At 45.6% G+C, this 25,520-nt stretch overlaps 1 protein-coding gene across 10 annotated transcripts in view; it reads left to right on the top strand.

The window, feature by feature from the left end:
• Nucleotides 1-25,520, top strand: part of GRIN1 (glutamate ionotropic receptor NMDA type subunit 1) — a 130,677-nt gene that overhangs the window by 35,052 nt on the left and 70,105 nt on the right. For 8 of the 10 annotated variants that reach the window (XM_075324518.1, XM_075324515.1, XM_075324521.1 and 5 more), the window contains exons 4-7: nt 6,522-6,584; nt 7,497-7,597; nt 21,703-21,824; nt 21,963-22,137. In XM_075324518.1, the coding sequence (XP_075180633.1) occupies nt 6,522-6,584; nt 7,497-7,597; nt 21,703-21,824; nt 21,963-22,137 (461 nt within the window). The remainder of the gene's footprint in view (nt 1-6,521; nt 6,585-7,496; nt 7,598-21,702; nt 21,825-21,962; nt 22,138-25,520) is intronic. The other 2 variants (XM_075324520.1, XM_075324517.1) reach the window with 1 other exon arrangement.

Here is a 25,520-nt window from a genome sequence, read left to right as displayed (position 1 = left end):
GGACACCATCTGCAAGGAGTTTGTATGTTCTCCCCGTGTTTGCGTGGGTTTCCTCCGGGTACTCCGGCTTCCTCCCACACTCCACAGACATACAAATAGGGACTCTAGATTGTGAGCCCCAATGGGGACAGTGATGCCAATTTATGTAAAGCGCTGTGGAATCAATAGGGCTATATAAATGAATACAATTATTATTATTATATACAGTAGGTAACACAGGATCCACCATTGACAATAGGTGATGTCACAGCTCACCTCCTCCCCCTCCTGTACAATGACTGATAACACCTCTACATACAGTAGATGACACAAAATCGACCATTCACAATAAATGATGTCAGAGCTCACCTCCTCCCTCTTCTGTACAATGACTGATAACACCTTTATATACACTAGATAACACAGGATCCACAATTCACTATAGATGATGTCACAGCTCACCTCTTCCCCCTCCTGTATACTGAATGTTAACACTTCTTTACAGCAGATAACAAAGGATCCAAGATTCACAATAGGTGATATCACAGCTCGCCTCCTCCTCATCATGAACAATGACTGTTAAAACATCTATATATAGTAGATAACACAGGATCCACCAATCACAATAGGTGATGTCACACCTCACCTCCTCCTCCTAGGTGACAATACTTTTATGAGTCGATCTATCGCTGCTAATATCCATATAGAGAGCAGGAAGTAGGAGTCTAATATTAGGCCTAGTGGTCAGTGCAAAAAAGAAAAAAAAAAGATTAAAGCGCACCAATCACCAGGATTTTCTTATATAACCTAAAGCCAGTGCTATACTGGCACTATCAGGTTGATTCTTTACATACAGTGCTATACTGGCACTATCAGGTTGATTCTTTACATACAGTGCTATACTGGCACTATCAGGTTGATTCTTTACATACAGTGCTATACTGGCACTATCAGGCTGATTCTATACATACAGTGCTGTACTGGCGCTATCAGGCTGATTCTATACATACAGTGCTATACTGGCACTATCAGGCTGATTCTATACATACAGTGCTATACTGGCACTATCAGGCTGATTCTATACATACAGTGCTATACTGGCACTATCAGGTTGATTCTTTACATACAGTGCTATACTGGCACTATCAGGCTGATTCTATACATACAGTGCTATACTGGCACTATCAGGTTGACTCTTTACATACAGTGCAATACTGGCACTATGAGGCTGATTCTATACATACAGTGCTATACTGGCACTATCAGGTTGACTCTTTACATACAGTGCTATACTGGCACTATCAGGCTGATTCTATACATACAGTGCTATACTGGCACTATCAGGTTGATTCTTTACATACAGTGCTATACTGGCACTATCAGGCTGATTCTATACATACAGTGCTATACTGGCACTATCAGGCTGATTCTATACATACAGTGCTATACTGGCACTATCAGGCTGATTCTATACATACAGTGCTATACTGGCACTATCAGGCTGATTCTATACATACAGTGCTATACTGGCACTATCAGGTTGATTCTTTACATACAGTGCTATACTGGCACTATCAGGCTGATTCTATACATACAGTGCTATACTGGCACTATCAGGCTGATTCTATACATACAGTGCTATACTGGCACTATCAGGTTGATTCTTTACATACAGTGCTATACTGGCACTATCAGGCTGATTCTATACATACAGTGCTATACTGGCACTATCAGGTTGACTCTTTACATACAGTGCTATACTGGCACTATCAGGCTGATTCTATACATACAGTGCTATACTGGCACTATCAGGTTGATTCTTTACATACAGTGCTATACTGGCACTATCAGGCTGATTCTATACATACAGTGCTATACTGGCACTATCAGGTTGATTCTTTACATACAGTGCTATACTGGCACTATCAGGCTGATTCTATACATACAGTGCTATACTGGCACTATCAGGCTGATTCTATACATACAGTGCTATACTGGCACTATCAGGTTGATTCTTTACATACAGTGCTATACTGGCACTATCAGGCTGATTCTATACATACAGTGCTATACTGGCACTATCAGGTTGACTCTTTACATACAGTGCAATACTGGCACTATCAGGCTGATTCTATACATACAGTGCTATACTGGCGCTATCAGGCTGATTCTATACATACAGTGCTATACTGGCACTATCAGGCTGATTCTATACATACAGTGCTATACTGGCACTATCAGGTTGATTCTTTACATACAGTGCTATACTGGCACTATCAGGCTGATTCTATACATACAGTGCTATACTGGCACTATCAGGCTGATTCTATACATACAGCGCTATACTGGCACTATCAGGTTGATTCTTTACATACAGTGCTATACTGGCACTATCAGGCTGATTCTATACATACAGTGCTATACTGGCACTATCAGGCTGATTCTATACATACAGTGCTATACTGGCACTATCAGGTTGATTCTTTACATACAGTGCTATACTGGCACTATCAGGCTGATTCTATACATACAGTGCTATACTGGCACTATCAGTTTGACTCTTTACATACAGTGCAATACTGGCACTATCAGGCTGATTCTATACATACAGTGCTATACTGGCACTCTCAGGTTGATTCTATACATACAGTGCTATACTGGCACTATCAGGTTGATTCTTTACATACAGCGCTATACTGGCACTATCAGGCTGATTCTATACATACAGTGCTATACTGGCACTATCAGGTTGATTCTATACATACAGTGCAATACTGGCACTATCAGGCTGATTCTATACATACAGTGCTATACTGGCACTATCAGGTTGATTCTATACATACAGTGCTATACTGGCACTACCAGGCTGATTCTATACATACAGTGCTATACTGGCACTATCAGGCTGATTCTATACATACAGTGCTATACTGGTGCTATCAGGTTGATTCTATACATACAGTGCTATACTGGCACTACCAGGCTGATTCTATACATACAGTGCTATACTGGCACTATCAGGTTGATTCTATACATACAGTGCTATACTGGCACTACCAGGCTGATTCTATACATACAGTGCTATACTGGCACTATCAGGCTGATTCTATACATACAGTGCTATACTGGCACTATCAGGTTGATTCTTTACATATAGTGATATACTGGCACTATCAGGCTGATTCTATACATACAGTGCTATACTGGCACTATCAGGCTGATTCTATACATACAGCGCTATACTGGTGCTATCAGGCTGATTCTATACATGCAGTGCTATACTGGCACTATCAGGCTGAGTCTATACATACAGTGCTATACTGGCACTATCAGGCTGATTCTATACATACAGTGCTATACTGGTACTATCAGGCTGATTCTATACATACAGTGCTATACTGGCACTATCAGGCTGATTCTATACATACAGTGCTATACTAGCACTATCAGGCTGATTCTATACATACAGTGCTATACTGGCACTATCAGGCTGATTCTATACATACAGTGCTATACTGGCACTATCAGGTTGATTCTTTACATACAGTGCTATACTGGCACTATCAGGCTGATTCTATATATACAGCGCTATACTGGCACTATCAGGCTGATTCTATACATATAGTGCTATACTGGCACTATCAGGCTGAGTCTATACATACAGTGCTATACTGGCACTATCAGGCTGATTCTATACATATAGTGCTATACTGGCACTATCAGGCTGAGTCTATACATACAGTGCTATACTGGCACTATCAGGCTGAGTCTATACATACAGTGCTATACTGGTACTATCAGGCTGAGTCTATACATACAGTGCTATACTGGCACTATCAGGCTGATTCTATGCATACAGTGCTATACTGGCACTATCAGGCTGATTCTATACATACAGTGCTATACTGGCACTATCAGGCTGAGTCTATACATACAGTGCTATACTGGCACTATCAGGCTGATTCTATACATACAGTGCTATACTGGCACTATCAGGCTGAGTCTATACATACAGTGCTATACTGGCACTATCAGGCTGAGTCTATACATACAGTGCTATACTGGCACTATCAGGCGGATTATATACATACAGTGCTATACTGGCGCTATCAGGCTGATTCTATACATACAATGCTATACTGGCACTATCAGGCTGATTCTATATATATATAGTGCTATACTGGCACTATCAGGCTGAGTCTATACATACAGTGCTATACTGGCACTATCAGGCTGATTCTTTACATACAGTGCTATACTGGCACTATCAGGCTGATTCTATACATACAGTGCTATACTGGCACTATCAGGCTGAGTCTATACATATAGTGCTATACTGGCACTATCAGGCTGAGTCTATACATACAGTGCTATACTGGCGCTATCAGGCGGATTATATACATACAGTGCTATACTGGCGCTATCAGGCTGATTCTATACATACAATGCTATACTGGCACTATCAGGCTGATTCTATATATATATAGTGCTATACTGGCACTATCAGGCTGAGTCTATACATACAGTGCTATACTGGCACTATCAGGCTGAGTCTATACATACAGTGCTATACTGGCACTATCAGGCTGAGTCTATACATACAGTGCTATACTGGCACTATCAGGCTGATTCTATACATACAGTGCTATACTGGCACTATCAGGCTGATTCTATACATACAGTGCTATACTGGCACTATCAGGCTGATTCTATACATACAGTGCTATACTGGCGCTATCAGGCTGAGTCTATACATACAGTGCAATACTGGCACTATCAGGCTGATTCTATACATACAGTGCTATACTGGCACTATCATGCTGATTCTATACATATAGTGCTATACTGGCACTATCATGCTGATTCTATACATACCTTTAGTTGTCAGCTCGGATGTATAGGTTTTGAAACACAAGAAAGTAAAGCAGCTGCCGATCAGCTGATAGCTGGGGTGGGCATTCAAAGTGATTCCCGGCCCCCTCTGTTATTTATGTTCATCCTATTATAGAATGGTAATGTCTAAATCTCAGTGGCCAGAGGGACCTCTGCTGCTATCATGCCCATGTGACCGACATTGCTCATACCAAGAAGATACATTATTCTTCTAAGTCCATGTCGGCATAGAGTTGATTATAATAGAAGCTGGGGTCTGGGAGTAAGACCCCCATATGGGGGGTGCAGGGGGGGGCTCCCCCTTGCATGAGCATAGTGGACGGCAGGAAACATCGCCACGCCCACCAAACAAGCCATCATGCCCACTAAGGAAGCCAGTCATGCCCACAGGTCCTTCTACCCACTGTGATTTAGCCACAACCATTCTAGAATCATTTTACTAAGTGACTAGAAGGACCAGTGCTGATGTCATACCCATGTGACCAGAAGGGATGAGGCCTCAGCCAACATAGCTGATACCAGGAAGCAACATTATTTTTCTGTTGGCTGAGGCCCCACCCCTTCTGGTCACATGGGGATGACATCAGCACAGGTCCTTCTAGTCACTTAGTAAAACGATTCTATAATAGAATTAGCAAAAATAACTGATAGGGGGAGGATGGACAGGCAGGGGGAATCACTATTAAACCCCACCCTAGCTATCAGCTGATCGTCAGCTGCTCATTTTACAAACCTGCTTCGGTTTCAAAAGCTATACATCCTAGCTGACAACTAAAGGTATGTATAGAATCAGCCTGATAGTGCCAGTATAGTGTGGAGGTCGCCTGAGCTATAGCTTGTTTGTTCAAACGTAATAAGAATATAAGAATATCTGTGCATATAAATAATCAAAATGTAGATGTAGTTGCATAATTACCTGTCTGTCTATGTAGCCATCGCATAGACCCATAATATAATTCTAAGCTGTATAGTCATGAAGTAGTTAACCAAAGATAATGAAGCCAGAATGTGAAGCTGCAAAGTCTTATCAGTAGCTTTCACACAGAAAGAATGTACAAGAAACAAACAATGTGCTGGGAGAAAATAGGGAGTGAAATACTTCTTACTCCCTTGTTCTAGCTTCAAGGTTAGAGATGCAAACTATATAATTGGGTGTCTTGCAATACACGAGTTCAGTTGATGACGCTGGCTCAAAGAGAACATGTCTGTGTCCATTGTCTTATACATTGATATATCGGCACTGATATACAGCTAATACGGCACCGTCTCTGAATATCCCGAATGAAGACTCCATTAGCAGTCTTTACCTAAATTCCTCCCTTGACAATAGCACTGGCTATAGGTTATATAGGAAAATACTGGTGATTGGTGCGCTTTAGAAAGAAAAGTTGCATTTAACATAAAAATCAGATTTAAAAAATTTTAAGTTGCCCTCGGCCCTCTGCGTACGACAGCTGCGCCGATTGCGGTCCGCAGTCACTGACATACATCATTTGTTTTCTTTTTTTGCAAGCTCCAGTGTTATTATCACCCTTTAGCAGAGGTGGAGAGATGAGGTGGATGTTGGATTGCTTTTCTACACACCATATTCAACTGTTTATAATATTCTTCTGTGTCTACATATTTTCTCTGTGCACATTATTCATCAGAGTAAAAAAAGGAACTATGAAAACCTCGAACAACTTTCCTATGACAACAAGCGTGGACCCAAGGTATATATGCATGGAAAATGCACGTAGCCCACCGGTTCTAACTAAGTCACAGACACCCCAAAACCAAAAACAATGCAATCTAAATTCCTCCCCCTGCCCCCCACCTAAATTAGGTGGTCCGTGACTGTCTGCTATTTTTGTGCAATCCGGTAATGGATTGGACAAGACAATGGAAAATGTAAGTGCTGAGCCTGCCCCTGCAGTGAACTCTTGTTTATTCTTTGATGCTGGAGGGGCTAGCAAAAAAAAAAAAAAATATTAAAAAAAAAAAATACCAATATTAAAAAAAAATCAATTGTGGGCACCTCCAGCAGCTAAAGTTTCTTAGGAATGCATGTGAACCAATGAATTAACCTGCAAGTTTTTTTTTTATCATTATTAATTTTTTTTTAATTAAGGAAGATTTGATTCTACAAAATAAAAAAAATATCACTTTTTATTCTTCAAAGGTCAATTCTGTGTTTAAAAAACAAAAAAAATATTTTTTTCTCTTTATTTTTCCTCATTTCTGATATATTCTCTTTTGGTTTTTTGATTTTGGGAAGAGGACACTCATTGGATTCTTATTTTTTTTATATTGCATTTCCAGACTTTTTTTCCTCCTAATATCTTATAAAATGCACGTCTCTTTTTTTTTTTTTTCTCGTTTTTTTTTTGTTTTCTTTTTGGGTCTTGGCGAACTTCAGTTTGCATGCAGAGTGCAAAATGAAAGCAAGGTAAAAAAAAAAAAAAATAAAGAAAAAGAAAAGGAAAAAGTAATGAAAGAAAATATTGGACATAGATTTAACAAATAAAAAGTTCTCTCTTTATTTGTGAGAAGAGTGTGTAACCTTCTTTTCCTAGATAGCATGGCTCTCTCTCGGCAAGGTATGTATTACCCCTGCTAATTCCCTTTGCTCACACTAATCACAGGCAGAAAAAGTTCTTCACTTTGAACCTGGGACCAAAAATGTGACCGCTCTCCTGACCGAAGCCAAAGGACTAGAAGCCCGAGTGATCATCCTCTCCGCTAGGTAAGCCGGCACCCGCCGCACCCCGGCCCGTGTCACCGATTGATGCTTAGGAAATAAAATTCTTACCTTTTCTAATATCTTTTTTTTTGTTATTTTCAGAATATTCACCACTAAAATATTCTTATGATATTGTAACGATGCCATTACTATTTTGTCCTAAGCTCCTTGTTGATCAGTAACATATGCTTTACTTTTCTAGTTCATGTGTCCTTAGCAAATGTTCTTTGTTTTATTACATTTTTAGTAGTTTGTTGTTTTCTTGTTATTGTTGTTTATTTATACACCTCCAGTATAGTATTCCAGGCTTCCCATTGGTTTGTGATCGTTTTATCAATATTGGTTCAAAATCGATTCATAGGTGGAGAGTGGAGACTAAAACCACTAGTAACCAATGAAAGTGCACGACATGACGTGTCAGTTAATATGATTTCAGTGGTGAGAGGGTCAGTGGGAGAGACGGAGATTGGGAGAGAGACAGAGAGCAAGGGAGAGTGGGACAGAGGGAGAGAGACAGAGAGGGCGAGGGGCAGAGAGCAAGAGAGGGATAGTGAGAGAGGGAGAGTGGGAGAGAGCAAGAGAGGGATAGTGAGAGAGGGAGAGTGGGAGAGAGCAAGAGAGGGATAGTGAGAGAGGGAGAGTGGGAGAGAGCAAGAGAGGGATAGTGAGAGAGGGAGAGTGGGAGAGAGACAGACAGGGAGAGGGGCAGAGAGCAAGAGAGGGAGAGTGAGAGAGGGAGAGTGGGGGAGAGAGAGAGAGAGAGGGAGAGTCAGGGAGAGGGACAGAGAGCAAGAGAGGGATAGTGAGAGAGGGAGAGTGGGAGGGAGAGAGAGAGAGAGGGAGAGTCAGGGAGAGAGGCAGAGTGTGAGAAACAGAGATTGGGAGAGAGACAGAGAGCAAGGGAGAGTGGGACAAAGGGAGAGAGACAGAGAGGGCGAGTGGCAGAGAGCAAGAGAGGGATAGTGAGAGAGGGAGAGTGGGAGAGAGAGAGAGAGAGTCAGGGAGAGAGGGAGAGTGGGAGAAACAGAGATTGGGAGAGAGACAGAGAGGGAGAGAGGCATAAAGCAAGGGAGAGAGACAGAGAGGGAGAGGGGCAGAGAGCAAGGGAGAGTGGGACAGAGGGAGAGACAGAGAGGGCGAGTGGCAGAGAGAAAGAGAGGGAGCGTGAGAGAAGGAGAGTGGGAGAGAGACAGAGAGAGTGGGAGAGAGGGAGAGTGGGAGAGAGACAGAGAGAGAGGGAAAGAGGGAGAAAGCAAGAGAGGGAGGGTGGGAAAGTGGGAGAGAGAAAGAGGGAAGGTGGGAGAGAGACAGAGAGGGCGAGTGGCAGAGAGCAAGAGAGGGATAGTGAAAGAAGGTGAGTTGGAGAGAGGGAGAGTGGGAGAGAGACAGAGAAAGGGAGAGTCAGGGAGAGATAGAGAGAGGAGGAGTGGGAGAAAGGGAGAGAGGGAGAGTGGGAAAGTGGGAAAGAGAAAGAGGGAGGGTGGGAGAGAGACAGAGAGGGCGATTGGCAGAGAGCAAGAGAGGGATAGTGAAAGAGGGAGAGTGGGAGATAGGGAGAGTGGGAGAGAGGGAGAGTGGAAGAGAGACAGAGAGAGGGAGAGTCAGGGAGAGAGGGAGAGTGAAGAGAGACAGAGAGAGGGAGAGTGGGAGAAAGGAAGAGAGGGAGAGTGGGAAAGTGGGAGAGAGAAAGAGGGAGGGTGGGAGAGAGACAGAGAGGGCGAGTGGCAGAGAGAAAGAGAGGGATAGTGAGAGAAGGAGAGTGGGAGAGTGGGAGAGAGACAGAGAGTGAGGGAGAGTCAGGGAGAGATGGAGAGTGGGAAAGTGGGAGATAGAAAGAGGGAGGGTGGGAGAGAGACAGAGAGATGGAGATCTGGAGAGAGATAGAGAGAGGGAGAGTGGGAGAGAGGTAGAGTGAGTGAGTGACAGAGAGAGAAAGAGTGCTACAGCTAGTAATAAATAATAATGTCAGTATTTCTGGTTGGTTGATTGATTTATATAATAATATAATAATATTTATATCTATTGAATTGTGAAGTGCTGCAGAATATGTTGGCGCTATATAACTAATTATTATTATTTTTAGGTCCTGAAATATTTGAACAGTTACACAAGTTTTAACATTTTAACAGTTTTTCAAAACAATTTTAAGATACAGGTACACTGACGAGCAAAAGGGTAACAATGTTTTGTTATCTCACCATCCTCTACAGCTCTGAGCATGAGACGACCTTAATTTTGTAGACAATCATTATCTTGGCTATCTCATGCATAAATGTGATTAGCAGCTGTTTAGCATATGGTTAGTCCTGCAGATTCTTGTTATGTCACTGCATTGTTACTGTTTTGCTCTTTTTCTTCCTGTATACTACAAATTACAACCTGTTCTCACATTCCCTAATAGCTCAATGTATTATTAGGTTGATTTCCAAGTGAAAGGTCACTGGTTCAAATCGAGGAGCAGCCATCAGGATTTCCCGAGAAAAGAGAAACAGCATCATCCAGATCGATACCAGTCTCTCGGCCAAGGAATTTGCCAAACTGCATCATGTGAGGCCACGACAGGTGGAAAAATAAGAAATCAAGTCCATCCATCCATTCAGAAGCCAAGAGGTGATGTCCAGGTAAAATACCAGAGTCAACCAGTTGGCTCATCACAAGGTCTATCAGTTCTTGTGTCTCCAACACAGCATTGGAAGTGGCTTGTAAGCTTCGTAATAGTGAGTACACAGACGTCCATGAACGACACACGTTACACATGTCTGGAATGGTGGCCTGGAAAAAGGTGAAGAAACCTCCACCTCAGTATCATCATAAGAAGCAAGTTTGCAAAGGAGTAAGAAAAGTGGACATAAGACTGGAAACGGGTGATTTGGACAATAGACGACTCTGATGGGTGCAAATGGGTTCGGTAGAAACAAGGGAAAAAGGGGCTAACTGATTGAGAAATTGAAGGAACTGACAAGTTTGATGGAGGAAGTCTGATGATATGGGGGGTTTCACAGCCATAAGCGTTGGATACTTGACCAGGATGGTTGTGGTCTCAGTGCTGAGCTGTATGTGAGGATCCTACAAGACGAGTTACTTCGTACACTCGAATACTATAGGTGTGAAAAGGACGACATAGTGTTCCAGCAGGACTGGCAAAGAAATAGCATAGCATACACCGAGACTGGCAAAGAAATGGGTCAATGTCAATTAAGTAGAGGAGCTGGATTGTCTCCACAGTCCCCAGACTCAATCCAACACTTGTGGGTAGACTTGAAGAAAAAGCTGTATACATCCCCAAGTGAGCCGACCAGTAAACACCAACATTGGGAACATATAGAAGAGACCTGACCAGTATACACCAACACTGAGAACGTGGAGAAGAGACCTGACCAGTATACACCAACACTGGGAACGTGGAGAAGAGACCTGACCAGTATACACCAACACTGGGAACGTGGAGAAGAGACCCAACCAGTATACACCAACACTGGCAACATGGAGAAGAGACCTGACCAGTATACACCAACACTGGGAACATGGAGAAGAGACCTGACCAGTATACACCAACACTGAGAACGTGGAGAAGAGACCTGACCAGTATACACCAACACTGGGAACGTGGAGAAGAAACTTGACCAGTATACACCAACACTGGGAACATGGAGAAGAGACCTGACCAGTATACACCAACACTGGTAACATGGAGAAGAGACCTGACCAGTATACACCAACACTGGGAACGTGGAGAAGACACCTGACCAGTATACACCAACACTGGGAACGTGGAGAAGAGACCTGACCAGTATAAACCAACACTGGGAACGTGGAGAAGACACCTGACCAGTATACACCAACACTGGGAACGTGGAGAAGAGACCTGACCAGTATACACCAACACTGGGAACGTGGAGAAGAGACCTGACCAGTATACACCAACACAGGGAACGTGGAGAAGAGACCTGACCAGTATACACCAACACTGGGAACGTGGAAAAGAGACCTGACCAGTATACACCAACACTGGGAACGTGGAGAAGAGACCTGACCAGTACACACCAACACTGGGAATGTGGAGAAGAGACCTGACCAGTATACACCAACACTGGGAACGTGGAGAAGAGACCTGACCAGTACACACCAACACTGGGAATGTGGAGAAGAGACCTGACCAGTATACACCAACACTGGGAACGTGGAGAAGAGACCTGACCAGTATACACCAACACTGAGAACGTGGAGAAGAGACCTGACCAGTATACACCAACACTGGGAACGTGGAGAAGAGACCTGACCAGTATACACCAACACTGGGAACGTGGAAAAGAGACCTGACCAGTATACACCAACACTGGGAACGTGGAGAAGAGACCCAACCAGTATACACCAACACTGGGAACATGGAGAAGAGACCTGACCAGTATACACCAACACTGGGAACATGGAGAAGAGACCTGACCAGTATACACCAACACTGAGAACGTGGAGAAGAGACCTGACCAGTATACACCAACACTGGGAACGTGGAGAAGAAACCTGACCAGTATACACCAACACTGGGAACGTGGAGAAGAGACCTGACCATTATACACCAACATTGGGAACATGTAGAAGAGACCTGACCTGTATAAACCAACACTGGGAACGTGGAGAAGACACCTGACCAGTATACACCAACACTGGGAACGTGGAGAAGAGACCTTACCAGTATAAACCAACACTGGGAACGTGGAGAAGACACCTGACCAGTATACACCAACACTGGGAACGTGGAGAAGAGACCTGACCAGTATACACCAACACTGGGAACGTGGAGAAGAGACCTGACCAGTATACACCAACACTGGGAACGTGGAGAAGAGACCTGACCAGTATACACCAACACTGGGAACGTGGAAAAGAGACCTGACCAGTATACACCAACACTGGGAACGTGGAGAAGAGACCTGACCAGTACACACCAACACTGGGAATGTGGAGAAGAGACCTGACCAGTATACACCAACACTGGGAACGTGGAGAAGAGACCTGACCAGTACACACCAACACTGGGAATGTGGAGAAGAGACCTGACCAGTATACACCAACACTGGGAACATGGAGAAGAGACCTGACCAGTATACACCAACACTGGGAACGTGGAGAAGAGACCTGACCAGTACACACCAACACTGGGAATGTGGAGAAGAGACCTGACCAGTATACACCAACACTGGGAACATGGAGAAGAGACCTGACCAGCATACACCAACACTGGGACCGTGGAGAAGAGACCTGACCAGTATACACCAACACTGGGAACATGGAGAAGAGACCTGACCAGTATACACCAACACTGGGAACATGGAGAAGAGACCTGACCAGTATACACCAACACTGGGAACATGGAGAAGAGACCTGACCAGTATACACCAACACTGGGAACGTGGAGAAGACACCTGACCAGTATACACCAACATTGGGAACATGTAGAAGAGACCTGACCAGTATACACCAACACTGGGAACATGTAGAAGAAACCTGACCAGTATACACCAACACTGGGAACGTGGAGAAGACACCTGACCAGTATACACCAACATTGGGAATGTGGAGAAGAGACCTGACCAGTATACACCAACACTGGGAACATGGAGAAGAGACCTGACCAGTATACACCAACACTGGGAACGTGGAGAAGAGACCTGACCAGTACACACCAACACTGGGAATGTGGAGAAGAGACCTGACCAGTATACACCAACACTGGGAACGTGGAGAAGACACCTGACCAGTACACACCAACACTGGGAATGTGGAGAAGAGACCTGACCAGTATACACCAACACTGGGAACATGGAGAAGAGACCTGACCAGTATACACCAACACTGGGAACGTGGAGAAGAGACCTGACCAGTACACACCAACACTGGGAATGTGGAGAAGAGACCTGACCAGTATACACCAACACTGGGAACATGGAGAAGAGACCTGACCAGCATACACCAACACTGGGACCGTGGAGAAGAGACCTGACCAGTATACACCAACACTGGGAACATGGAGAAGAGACCTGACCAGTATACACCAACACTGGGAACATGGAGAAGAGACCTGACCAGTATACAGCAACACTGGGAACATGGAGAAGAGACCTGACCAGTATACACCAACACTGGGAACGTGGAGAAGACACCTGACCAGTATACACCAACATTGGGAACATGTAGAAGAGACCTGACCAGTATACACCAACACTGGGAACATGTAGAAGAAACCTGACCAGTATACACCAACACTGGGAACGTGGAGAAGACACCTGACCAGTATACACCAACATTGGGAACATGTAGAACAGACCTGACCAGTATACACCAACACTGGGAACGTGGAGAAGACACGTGACCAGTATACACCAACACTGGGAACATGTAGAAGAAACCTGACCAGTATACACCAACACTGGGAACGTGGAGAAGAGACCTGACCAGTATACACCAACACTGGGAACATGTAGAAGAAACCTGACCAGTATACACCAACACTGGGAACGTGGAGAAGACACCTGATCAGTATACACAAACATTGAGATTGTGCAGAAGAGACCTGGGATCAGGTATCAGCTGAGACATGCTTGAATTTGATAAAGAAGCCAGAAGGATTCAGGCAGTGTTTAAAGGCAAAGGTGGATTTACAAAATAATAAAAATTAAAATATAGATTTTTAGGAGCAAAACAGTAACAATGCAGTGACATGACAAGAAGTTGCATAACTAATCATATGGTAAATAGCTGCAAGCCACATTTATGTATGAGATAACCAAGATGATTGTCTATGAAATTAAGGTCATCTCACGCTCAAAGCTGTAAAGGATGAAGAGATATAGAGCCTGAAAGTCAAAAGTGCAAAACATTGTTACCCTTTTGCTTGTCGGTGTAACTGTGTCTTAAATATGTTTTGATAAACAGCTAAAATGCTACTCGTTGCTCATCGGTGTATATAACCAATATCGGGTTAAAGTGCCAACTCTCAGCTTTAATTTGAGGTCTTCACATCCTAGCTGGAAGAGGGGTTTAGGAATTACAGCTCTTTAATATGTAGCTGCCTCTTTTTCAAGGGACCAAAAGTAATTGGATAATTATCTCAAAAACTCTTTAATGAGCTGCATGAGCTATTCCCTTATTAAGCAATCATCAAGTAAGCAGGTAAAAGGTCTGGAGCTGATTCCATGAGCGGCATTTGCATTTAGAAGCTTTTACTGTGAATTCATAACATGCGGTCAAAGGAGCTCTCAATGGAAGAGAAACCAACCATTATTAAAAAAAAGAAGAAACTCATCGGAGAGATAGGAGTTAGGGACATTCTGCAATAATAATAAAAAAAAATGTGCTGGAAGGTTTGGAAACGCAAAAAAGCCTGAACGTCCCCAGAAGACACCAGTGGTGGATAATCACAGAATCCTTTCCATGGGGAAGAAAAACCTTCAGAAAATCCATCCAAGTGAAGACCACTCTCCGGGAAGTCGGTGTTTCAAGATCTAAGTCCACCATAAAGAGAAGACTTCATGAGCTCAAATACAGAGGGGTCACCACAAGGAGCAAATACAGAGGGGTCACCACAAGGGGCAAATACAGAGGGGTCACCACAAGGAGCAAATACAGAGGGGTCACCACAAGGAGCAAATACAGAGGGGTCACCACAAGGTGCAAATACAGAGGGGTCACCACAAGGGGCAAATACAGAGGGGTCACCACAAGGATCAAATACAGAGGAGTCACCACAAGGTGCAAATACAGAGGAGTCACCACAAGGAGCAAATACAGAGGAGTCACCACAAGGATCAAATACAGAGGGGTCACCACAAAGAGCAAATACAGAGGGGTCACCACAATGGGCAAATACAGAGGGGTCACCACAAGGGGCAAATACAGAGGAGTCACCACAAGGTGCAAATACAGAGGGGTCACCACAAGGAGCAAATACAGAGGAGTCACCACAAGGTGCAAATACAGAGGAGTCACCACAAGGTGCAAATACAGAGGAGTCACCACAAGGTGCAAATACAGAGGAGTCACCACAAGGTGCAAATACAGAGGAGTCACCACAAGATGCAAATACAGAGGGGTCACCACAAGATGGAAACTATTAATCAGCTTGAAAATAGAAAGGCCGGATTAGACTCTGCCAAAAAACATCTAGAGAAGCCGCCCAGTTCTGGAAAAGCAGCAGAAGAGAGAGGAGACTACGATCGACCTGTACCAGAATGATGGAAGAAGAAAGTCTGGAGAAGGCTTGGAGCGGCTCCTGATCCCGAGCACAACACGTCCTCTGTAACACATGGCAGAGGCGGTGTGCTGGCCGGACATGGAGGGCTAGCAATAGCCCTGGGGCACTAGTGGTTATTGATGATGGGACTGAAGACAGAAGCAGCCGGATGAATTCTTAAGTGTACAGAAGTACTCAAATTCAACCAAATTCTGCCATGATTGTATGGTGCTTCACAAAACAGATGGACAATGACCCAAAGCATCCTGTGAAAGCAAAGAAGTGGAATATCCTGCAATGGCCGAATCATCCCCAGATCTCACCCCATCGAGCTGCATTTCAGATGAAAACAAAACTTAAGGCAGAAAGAGCCAGAAACAAGAAAACACTGGTCACCGCAGTAAAATCTGGCAAAGCCTCACACAGGAGGAAATCAGCGATGGAGACATCCATGGTGGAAAGACTTCAGTGGTCAGTGCCTGCAAAGGATTCTCTACAAAGGATTACAAATAAATATTTTATTTATGGTAAAGTTAATTTGTCCAATGACTTTTGAGCCCCTGAAATGAGGAGGCTTATTTTTGTTCAACCCTTTTAATCTAATTTAATTAATTAAATTAGAAAGTCTCCACTTCAATGCAGAATATAAAATATGGCCGATCGACATCTCCTTCAATGACCAGTTGGCTGGTGTGACGTTCCCTGGTTGGCTGGTGTATACCTTAGAGTGTTGGCCGAATCGGTAGATATCGGCGAGTTCAGCCAACATTAGTCCAATGCGTATGGGGGCTTTAACCCATGAAAACACGACAATGTCGCTACTTTCAGTTGGCTGATTACGGTAGGTGGTTCAAAAATCAAATTAGCCATTTCTTGATGATTTTGAGGTGCTGAATTCAAATATGATAAGGAAAACTGTTATTTGGCTCTAGTTTCCATGAAATCAAAGAGTTTGCGTTTTACTGTTACGTAAATTAATAAATAATTATAATATGTAGTTATTACAAATATAAAACTGCACATGTATTGTGAAACAAATTTTATTAGATGTATTCACAGGAAACTCAAGTGTATTTAAATCTACTATATAATTAATTAATTCACATGTCTAAGCACTTTGAACAATTATAATTTTAACAATTAATATACGTTATTGCACAGTACATAATATGTCCTTAGTCACTGGATATTCGGCTCCTTTTTACTTGTCTCTTGTATTGAAGCATTGGATTATATCTCTGGTGATTGTCTAAGAGTAATCTGCACGTATCGAAGGGTTCCAATAACCCTGATATATTTTTTCGATAGTCGCAATTGAAATCGCTCACCATACTTGTCACTCACTATGCAATGAAGTCGAGATGCGAATGTGGCACCCCTGAGGCTTCAGGCGCCAGAAGGTACTGCACCTCATCCGGGGTGCAGTATTCATCTCGGATACGGAGGAGGTCATCACCGGTAAAACCACCACAACACACAGTTAGATGCCTTCTCACTGGGACTGGGCTAAGGTAGAGACATTGTAAGGTGGCCATCACTAATGTAGTGGACCTTCTGCTGACTAGTTCAAGAACCTGAGGAGGAGGGGCAAGCGGCATAAAGAGAGAGGGAAGTGGTGAGTCACCAGACACACACGCAGACAGTCTGAGGAGGCAGAAGGAAGCAGAGCTGCAGGAGAGAGGTCCTGGGGACGGGAGGCTGGAGGAATTTGTCCCAGGACCAGGAGCGAGAGACACAAGGGGAAGTGAGGAGCCATCTCATACAGCATTCAGTTAGCTCCAGGCGCAGCAAGCACCAGGTGAGACTCAGGAAGAGACGTCGGAAGAGACAGCACAGAAAGGGGCCCTTAGTCTAGAGCTGGAGGCTCAACCCGGGTTCTTAGGAAGAAGGGGGATCCCAGGGTTCGTAGGGAGTGCAGCAGGCACTCGTGACCTGTTCCACGGTCCAGGAGCTGGGGTGGAGGGAAGACCACTGGAAAGGACACACAGAAGGAAAGAGCGGCCTTGACCTCTGAACTTTCCGGGATCTGGAGCCCATCACAGTGGGACACGGCACTCCAAAGGCGGTGTGACTTCAGTGAGTAAAATAACTTGAACTGCACCCTCTGTGTCATCCCATCATTGCAGGCGCTCTCATCATCGAGCCCCTGCGCCATAGGCGACTACTACTCACACCATCCTCCCTGGGGCCTAGCTCTACCTGTGGAGAGCTACAATACCCGAGCTGCGTCACCATCTGCCCCAGGCAGTCACAAATAACTACTCCCATCGTCCCCATCTTTATTGACACCGCCGGGGTCACAGAATCGGGCCAGACCACTGTGATAACCCAAACCGATACCGGCCCGGTGACGAGTAACTCCATAGACCCCCGTGGGCGCGTCACGAATGCAAGAGATGAATCTTTAATAACATGTTGCAGCCAAGATTATGATACGGCTGAATAAGATTTTCCACCAGCTCTTTATAGTTGTCTGACTTGGTGTTTCCAAGGAAATTTGTTACCACTAACTGGCATGCCACCCATGCAGCCTTTTCCTTGCCACGCAGTAAGCGGTGAAACTCCTCATCTTGCAGAAGCAAACGAATTTGTGGATCAATGAAGACTCCTTCCTTTATCTTTGCTTCACTCAACCCTGGAAATTTACAAACGAGGTACTTCAATGCTTCTGCATTTTTGTCCATTGCCTTTACGAAGGTCCTCATGAGACCCAACTTGATATGCAATGGAGGTAACAGAATTTTCTGTGGTTCGACAAGTGCTGGATCAAGAACATTTTTAGTCCCCGGCTGCGCATTTCTGAGGGGCCAGTCTCTTTTCTTGTCGTGTTCTTGTCTTGCTCGATTGTCCCATTCACATAGGAAACAACAGTACTTTGTGTAACTGTGACGCCCTGGGCAAGCCAGGGGTCACAGGTCATTACACCACCACACCCTACATCCCAGTTAGGAACACCAAAGCTACCAAAATCCTTGTTGCCTTCCTCCAGGGGCTGATGTTCACACCAGGGGGTGGGCCAGGCGGTTGGCTCCGCCCACCGAGGAGTACACAGCTCTGGAGGCGGGAAGAACCAGCAGTCCAGCTAGGGACAGAAAGGAGTAAACATGAGTTAAGCTAGGGGAGTGAAGGAGTAAACAACAGAGTCTAAGTGAAATGAAAGTGAAGTGGTAGTGGAGCAAAGAAGAAAAGGAGCAAAAGTGAGCGTAGAAAGACCTGAAGTTAGTCCAGCTAAGTGCAGGACAGGTCAGCAATAGCGGTGATCGTCTGGAGGGGGACTGCTCGGAGGTTGCTGGAAGGACCGCGGACGGGTAGTGGCCCGGCGGTCTGGAGCAGTATACGAAGGACAGTCAGCACCAGGGCAGGGGCCTCTCGGACCCCGGCAAGGCTAGGAGTCGCCATAATTTGCCAAATCCGTCAGTGAAGGGGACGTCGATCCCCCAACAACCAAGTCCCGACTGAAGGCAAAAGTCCAACCATTAAGGAGGAACACCGCCACCGCCAGGGCACCAGCTCCTCAGGGCCAGCGTCTGCGGGCAAAGTAGGGCTCCTCCGGCTCATATCCAAGCCGAGGAGCGGGTTACCGGTGGGAACCCATCGCTACCAACACAGAAACACTAGGTGCAGGTCAAAGGGACATCACCGTTACCTACTGGGAGAGCAAGTGCAGCCATCCGTGGGAACCGTCTTTCCAGCCGTGTGGTTTACCGTAAAACTGTGTCAACGTCTCAGGCTGAGTGAGTACCACAGTGCCGCAAGGCACAGCGCTGCCCCCGCGTCCCTGCGCCCACCAGGCCCTGCACATTCAACACCATCACTGGGCCCCGGGATCACCAACCCCTACCCACGGAGGGGCAACACAACACCTGGCTGCTCCGCATCACCACTCCCGGGATCCCCATATTGAGCAGCGGTGGTGCTACAAATCACCACAACCGTGGGTGGCGTCACGGACAATAAACCATCCCCACACCCAACAACCCCCTTTCACTCACGGGCGAGGAGCGCCGCTAGAGTCCCCAGGATCCGGCCCACCGCTCGAGCCACCGAGCAGCGGCAGGCCGCAGCAGCCGCGGCAGCCGGACCCGAGCAGCAGTGGGAGAGCGCGGCGTCCCCTCCTCCGCCCGCGACATAACCAACCTGGAGACCAAGCACGAGGGTAACCACCTTTAAGTCACCACAGAGGTGACACGCCCCACCAGGGCCTGGGGGAACTCGTTACTGGAGGTGCATGGAATAACCGGACGAAACAGGGATGCAGTCACAAGGTCTTTACTCACAGTTAAGAGTTCCAGTTGAGCACGTCTAGACAAATGCTGCCTTCGGGGTCCTGACTCCTGAGTCCTGCTGTGATGGGCTCTAGCCGATCCCGGGTAGTTCGGAGGTACACCCTTCTGTGCTACTTTCCTGGTCGTCTTCCTGCGCTGACCTCTCCCGCCCGTCCCGCACATGCACACACAGAGCCACAAGCCGGTGTCTGCGGACCCTGTTGGGTGGCTTGAAGCTCTATCCCTTGGGCCTATGTGGTCACCTTTTCACTGGATGTGTCTAGATTTGGCTTCGGCACTTGAAGTAACCTCAGCCTCCGGTTAGCTAGCTGAGTCTTGAAGTTCTCCACTAATTGAGGAGCCGGTCCTGTTCTGCGGCCAAGTCCCTCCACTCCGGTATGTCATCTGTGGAACGAGGCCATTGGAGTCTCGAACACTTCCTGTGGGCTCTAGGACCCTTTTCATCTTGTGGCTGGAGCGAGCGGCTGCAGCTCCAAACCACAGATCTTTACTCCTCCACTGCTCCTTCTCGACTGCTCACGTTCTATAGTCTGCTCCCACTGACTAGACTCCACCCCCAGCCTGGCTCGGACTGTGCGTTCCAATGGCGCATCAAAGGTGCAACCTACCCTAACCACGGTCCAGTGGAGTGTTGCTAATGAGAGTGTCTGTGTTTTGTGTATACCGATTTGTGACCCCCTCCTTACCCGGGAATGGGATACTACACCTCTGGCTGAGGTGCAGTACCTCTGTGGCGACTGAAGCCTCAGGGGCGCCACAGAGGCACTGATCCTGATCATTGTCCTGATCCCCTATTTTGCACCCAAAATACAGGTTGCAGGCTTTCTTAACCACGAGTCAAGTTTCGCTTTTGTGACTCAAAAGTCACCTTCACCACAGATATAGCAGAAATGATATATGATGAATGATATCAGTCGCCCACTGAAAATGCTGCGTGACCGTGTGACGTTTAATTAGGATTGCAACATCTTTCTTTCTTTGGCATCTACCATTGGTCATTTAGAGATGATGAAATACGGGTGACTCAATTCATTGAGTCATTTGGACATGATGCAATATTGATGAAGCATTCCATTAGTCAGTTGGATGGTGCAAAACTGATGGCGCAAGGCTGATGATGTATTCCTTGCCTAGCGTTGTATCAAAGGCTGTGAGAAATATCGACGCACCCCTGTATCATAAAAACTAGAGGCAATTTTAAAATTTAAGCATCATTTTCGTTTTCAGCACCCCAAAATTAGTTGAGCTTAACTGTTTTCATGTCTGAACCAATTTTGCTGTTGACTAGTGTTATTGGTCTACCTACATCCACCAGGCATAGACTACAGATGAGTATTGGTATTGGTACATGTTATTATGTAACTATCCCTGGCACCCTTTATCCATTTCGGTATTTCTCTTGGTGTCTTAGTATATCATGTAAGTCTTCTTCAGGCTGAGACTTGTAGCATAACTAATGGCGGTCAATGAACGAGACCGGAACACTCCATGGTAGAATCTGCGGTGGGTCAATGCCACTTGGCGCCGCACTCCTCTGATGTCTTTTATATGCTCTTTTTATCTTTTGCCTTCCTTTTTACTCTCCTTTTTAGCGAGGATGATGCCAGCACCGTATATAAAACAGCAGCGGTCCTAGAAATGACCGGGCCCGGCTATGTCTGGTTGGTGGGTGAACGGGAGATCTCAGGAAGTGCCCTGCGATACGCTCCTGACGGTAATGCAACGAGCTTACTCGGATTTTATTATATTTATTAACAATTTAGGGAATTGGTTGTTATTATGGGCGAGGACCGACGTTATTGGATCACTGGGCGAGGGTCGACCCCTAACGATTTGTCTCTTCTTTACCCAGGAGTCATTGGTCTCCAGCTGATCAATGGGAAAAACGAGTCGGCTCATATCAGTGACGCAGTTATGATCGCGGCTCAGGCGATCCATGATTTGTTTGAAAAGGAAAATATAACTGATCCGCCGAGAGGTTGTGTTGGGAATACCAATATATGGAAAACAGGGCCACTTTTTAAGAGGTGCTTATATATGTACTGTGGTCGTAGGCGAAGGGGAGGAGGAAGGACCTGCTCCTTACACGCTGACACACCAATATAATAGTGAGCAGGGTATCAGTGCCTCCTGTGTTCCCATGATAACACTTCCTGTCCTTGTTCACCCTTTGGATCTGTGGCTCCAAATACCACTGATATCAGCTTCAACATCCCCCAACTCTGGAGAACAGGGAAGAGCTAGACCAAATAACTAACCCTATGAGCCCTTTTTGCATGCTCATATACAGTCATATGAAAAAGTTTGGGCACCCCTATTAATGTTAACCTTTTTTCTTAATAACAATTTGGGTTTTTGCAACAGCTATTTCAGTTTCTTATATCTAATAACTGATGGACTCAGTAATATTTCTGGATTGAAATGAGGTTTATTGTACTAACAGAAAATGTGCAATCCGCATTTAAACAAAATTTGACTAGTGCAAAAGTATGGGCACCCTTATCAATTTCTTGGTTTGAACACTCCTAACTACTTTTTACTGATTTACTAAAGCACTAAATTGGTTTTGTGACCTCATTGAGCTTTGCACTTCATAGGCAGGTGTATCCAATCATGAGAAAAGGTATTTAAGGTGGCCACTTGCAAGTTGTTCTCCTATTTGAATCTCCTATGAAGAGTGGCATCATGGGCTCCTCAAAACAACTCTCAAATGATCTGAAAACAAAGATTATTCAGCATAGTTGTTCAGGGGAAGGTACAAAAAGTTGTCTCAGAGATTTAAATTGTCAGTTTCCACTGTGAGGAACATGGTAAGGAAATGGAAGAACACAGGTACAGTTCTTGTTAAGCCCAGAAGTGGCCGGCCAAGAAAAATATCAGAAAGGCAGAGAAGAAGAATGGTGAGAACAATCAAGAACAATCCACAGGCCACCTCCAAAGACCTGCAGCATCATCTTGCTGCAGATGGTGTCACTGTGCATCGATCAACAATACAGCGCACGTTGCACAAGGAGAAGCTGTATGGGAGAGTGATGCGAAAGAAGCCGTTTCTGCAAGCACGCCACAAACAGAGTCGCCTGAGCTATGCAAAAGCACATTTGGACAAGCCAGTTACATTTTGGAAGAAGGTCCTGTGGACTGATGAAACAAAGATTGAGTTGTTTGGTCATACAAAAAGGCGTTATGCATGGAGGCAAAAAAACACGGCATTCCAAGAAAAGCACTTGCTACCCACAGTACAATTTGGTGGAGGTTCCATCATGCTTTGGGGCTGTGTGGCCAATGCCGGCACCGGGAACCTTGTTAAAGTTGAGGGTCGCATGGATTCAACTCAGTATCAGCAGATTCTTGACAATAATGTGCAAGAATCAGTGACGAAGTTGAAGTTACGCAGGGGATGGATATTTCAGCAAGACAATGATCCAAAACACCGCTCCAAATCTACTCAGGCATTCATGCAGAGGAACAATTACAATGTTCTGGAATGGCCATCCCAGTCCCCAGACCTGAATATCATTGAACATCTGTGGGATGATGTGAAGCGGCTGTCCATGCTCGGCGACCATCAAACTTAACTGAACTGGAATTGTTTTGTAAACAGGAATGGTCAAATCTACCTTCATCCAGGATCCAGGAACTCATTAAAAGCTACAGGAAGCGACTAGAGGCTGTGATTTCTGCAAAAGGAGGATCTACAAAATATTAATGTCACTTTTATGTTGAGGTGCCCATACTTTTGCACCAGTCAAATTTTGCTTAAATGCGGATTGCACATTTTCTGTTAGTAAAATAAACCTCATTTCAATCCAGAAATATTCCTCAGTCCATCAGTTATTAGATATATGAAACTGAAATAGCAAAACCCAAATTGTTATAAAGAAAAAAGGTTAACATTAATAGGGGTGCCCAAACTTTTTCATATGACTGTAGAAATAGTGTCTCCAGTGATCACACAGATACCTCTTCTATGGCCTCCATGCAGTATGATGCCCTTACAGAGGACCCTACACACAGTATGCACACATATAGCCCCTTTATCAACCCTCACAGTGCCCCACACACAGTATGATGCCCCCATAGTACATCACAAACTGTATGGTGCCCCCACAGTAAGAAACAACAAGTATGATGTCCCCAGTACCCCCCAGACACACATTATGATGCCCTCGTTATCCCCACACATGATATAAAACACACACATTGTCACTCCACACAGTATGATGCTCCTATAGTAAACCACAAACTGTATGGTGCCAGTCACAAAATATAATGCCCCAAAAAATATAGTATGTTGCCCCCACAGTGCCAGCCAACAAGTATGATATCCCCAGTGCCCCCTGACAAACATTATGATGCCCTCAGTGTCCCCCACACAATATAATGCCCCCACAGAGTTACCCAACACACAATATGATGCCCCCATAGTACACCACAAACTGTATGGTGCCCTTTACACAATATAATGCCCCTACAGTGCTCTCCAAAAACAGTATTTTGCCCCCATAGTACCAGACAACATGTGTGATGACCCTAGCATCCCCCCGCACATGTACCGCACCCGTGTCAGCGGCCGAGCCGCTTGGATCCGGAACCGCGGTGGCTCGAGGTGTCTCCGGACCCGGGTGTTGGGGGTCGCGCGGACACTCGAATTGAAAAGGGGGGTTGATATGTACAGGTGGATTGGAAGTTCGTGACGCCACCCACGGTGCGTGGTAAGATGGTGTACCACCGCTGCTGTTGGGAGCACCCGGTGGCGGTGGTATGGCAGCAAGGTGTTTAATCCCTCCGTGGGTAGGGGGGTTTACCTCGGGGCCCGGTGATGGTAGTGAAGGGGTGCCGTTGGGGAGGAAAGGGTTTCTGCGTACTCACTCAGTCCAAGAGTACTGACACCGACAGCTTGTAAACCAGAACTCTGAGCACCGCTGCAGCAAGGAGAGAGCACGCTTGGATCCGTGCCCTTGGTGTTGCTTGTTAGCCTGTGACCTTTCCCGTGGCACTTTCTTCACTACTTGGACCCTGTAGTGTAGAACTAGTCGGGTCCCGCGCACCCATATGGCTAACGGAGTGAGCTTGCTCTCAGGGTTCACGCTTGGGATTTTCTGGACTGTGTTGGGAAAGTCCTATCCCATCGGTGCGCTAGTACCCCGATTTTGGAGCGGGTGAGGGATGAAACTTGAAGACTTCACCCCCGTCCGGTAAATTACCAGGACGCTTGAAGCTACTTCCCGGCCTAGGGTCCATGTACCCCGTCGTGCTATGGCCCCTGCCCGGAGATGGCTCAAGGCCACCGGCTACCCTCCTCGGTAGATCCGTGCCCCTTGACACGATCCCCTGCGACCGGGGTTCCAGCTCCTACCAGGCCCAGACCAACGTCTGCCACCTAGTATTCTACAAGGAGCCCAGCTCCTGA

Source organism: Anomaloglossus baeobatrachus, chromosome 9 (genome assembly GCF_048569485.1).
Source record: "Anomaloglossus baeobatrachus isolate aAnoBae1 chromosome 9, aAnoBae1.hap1, whole genome shotgun sequence".
NCBI lineage: Eukaryota > Metazoa > Chordata > Amphibia > Anura > Aromobatidae > Anomaloglossus > Anomaloglossus baeobatrachus.
The sequence above is the reverse complement of the archived record's forward strand: the minus strand, read 5'-3'. Positions and strand labels throughout refer to the sequence as shown.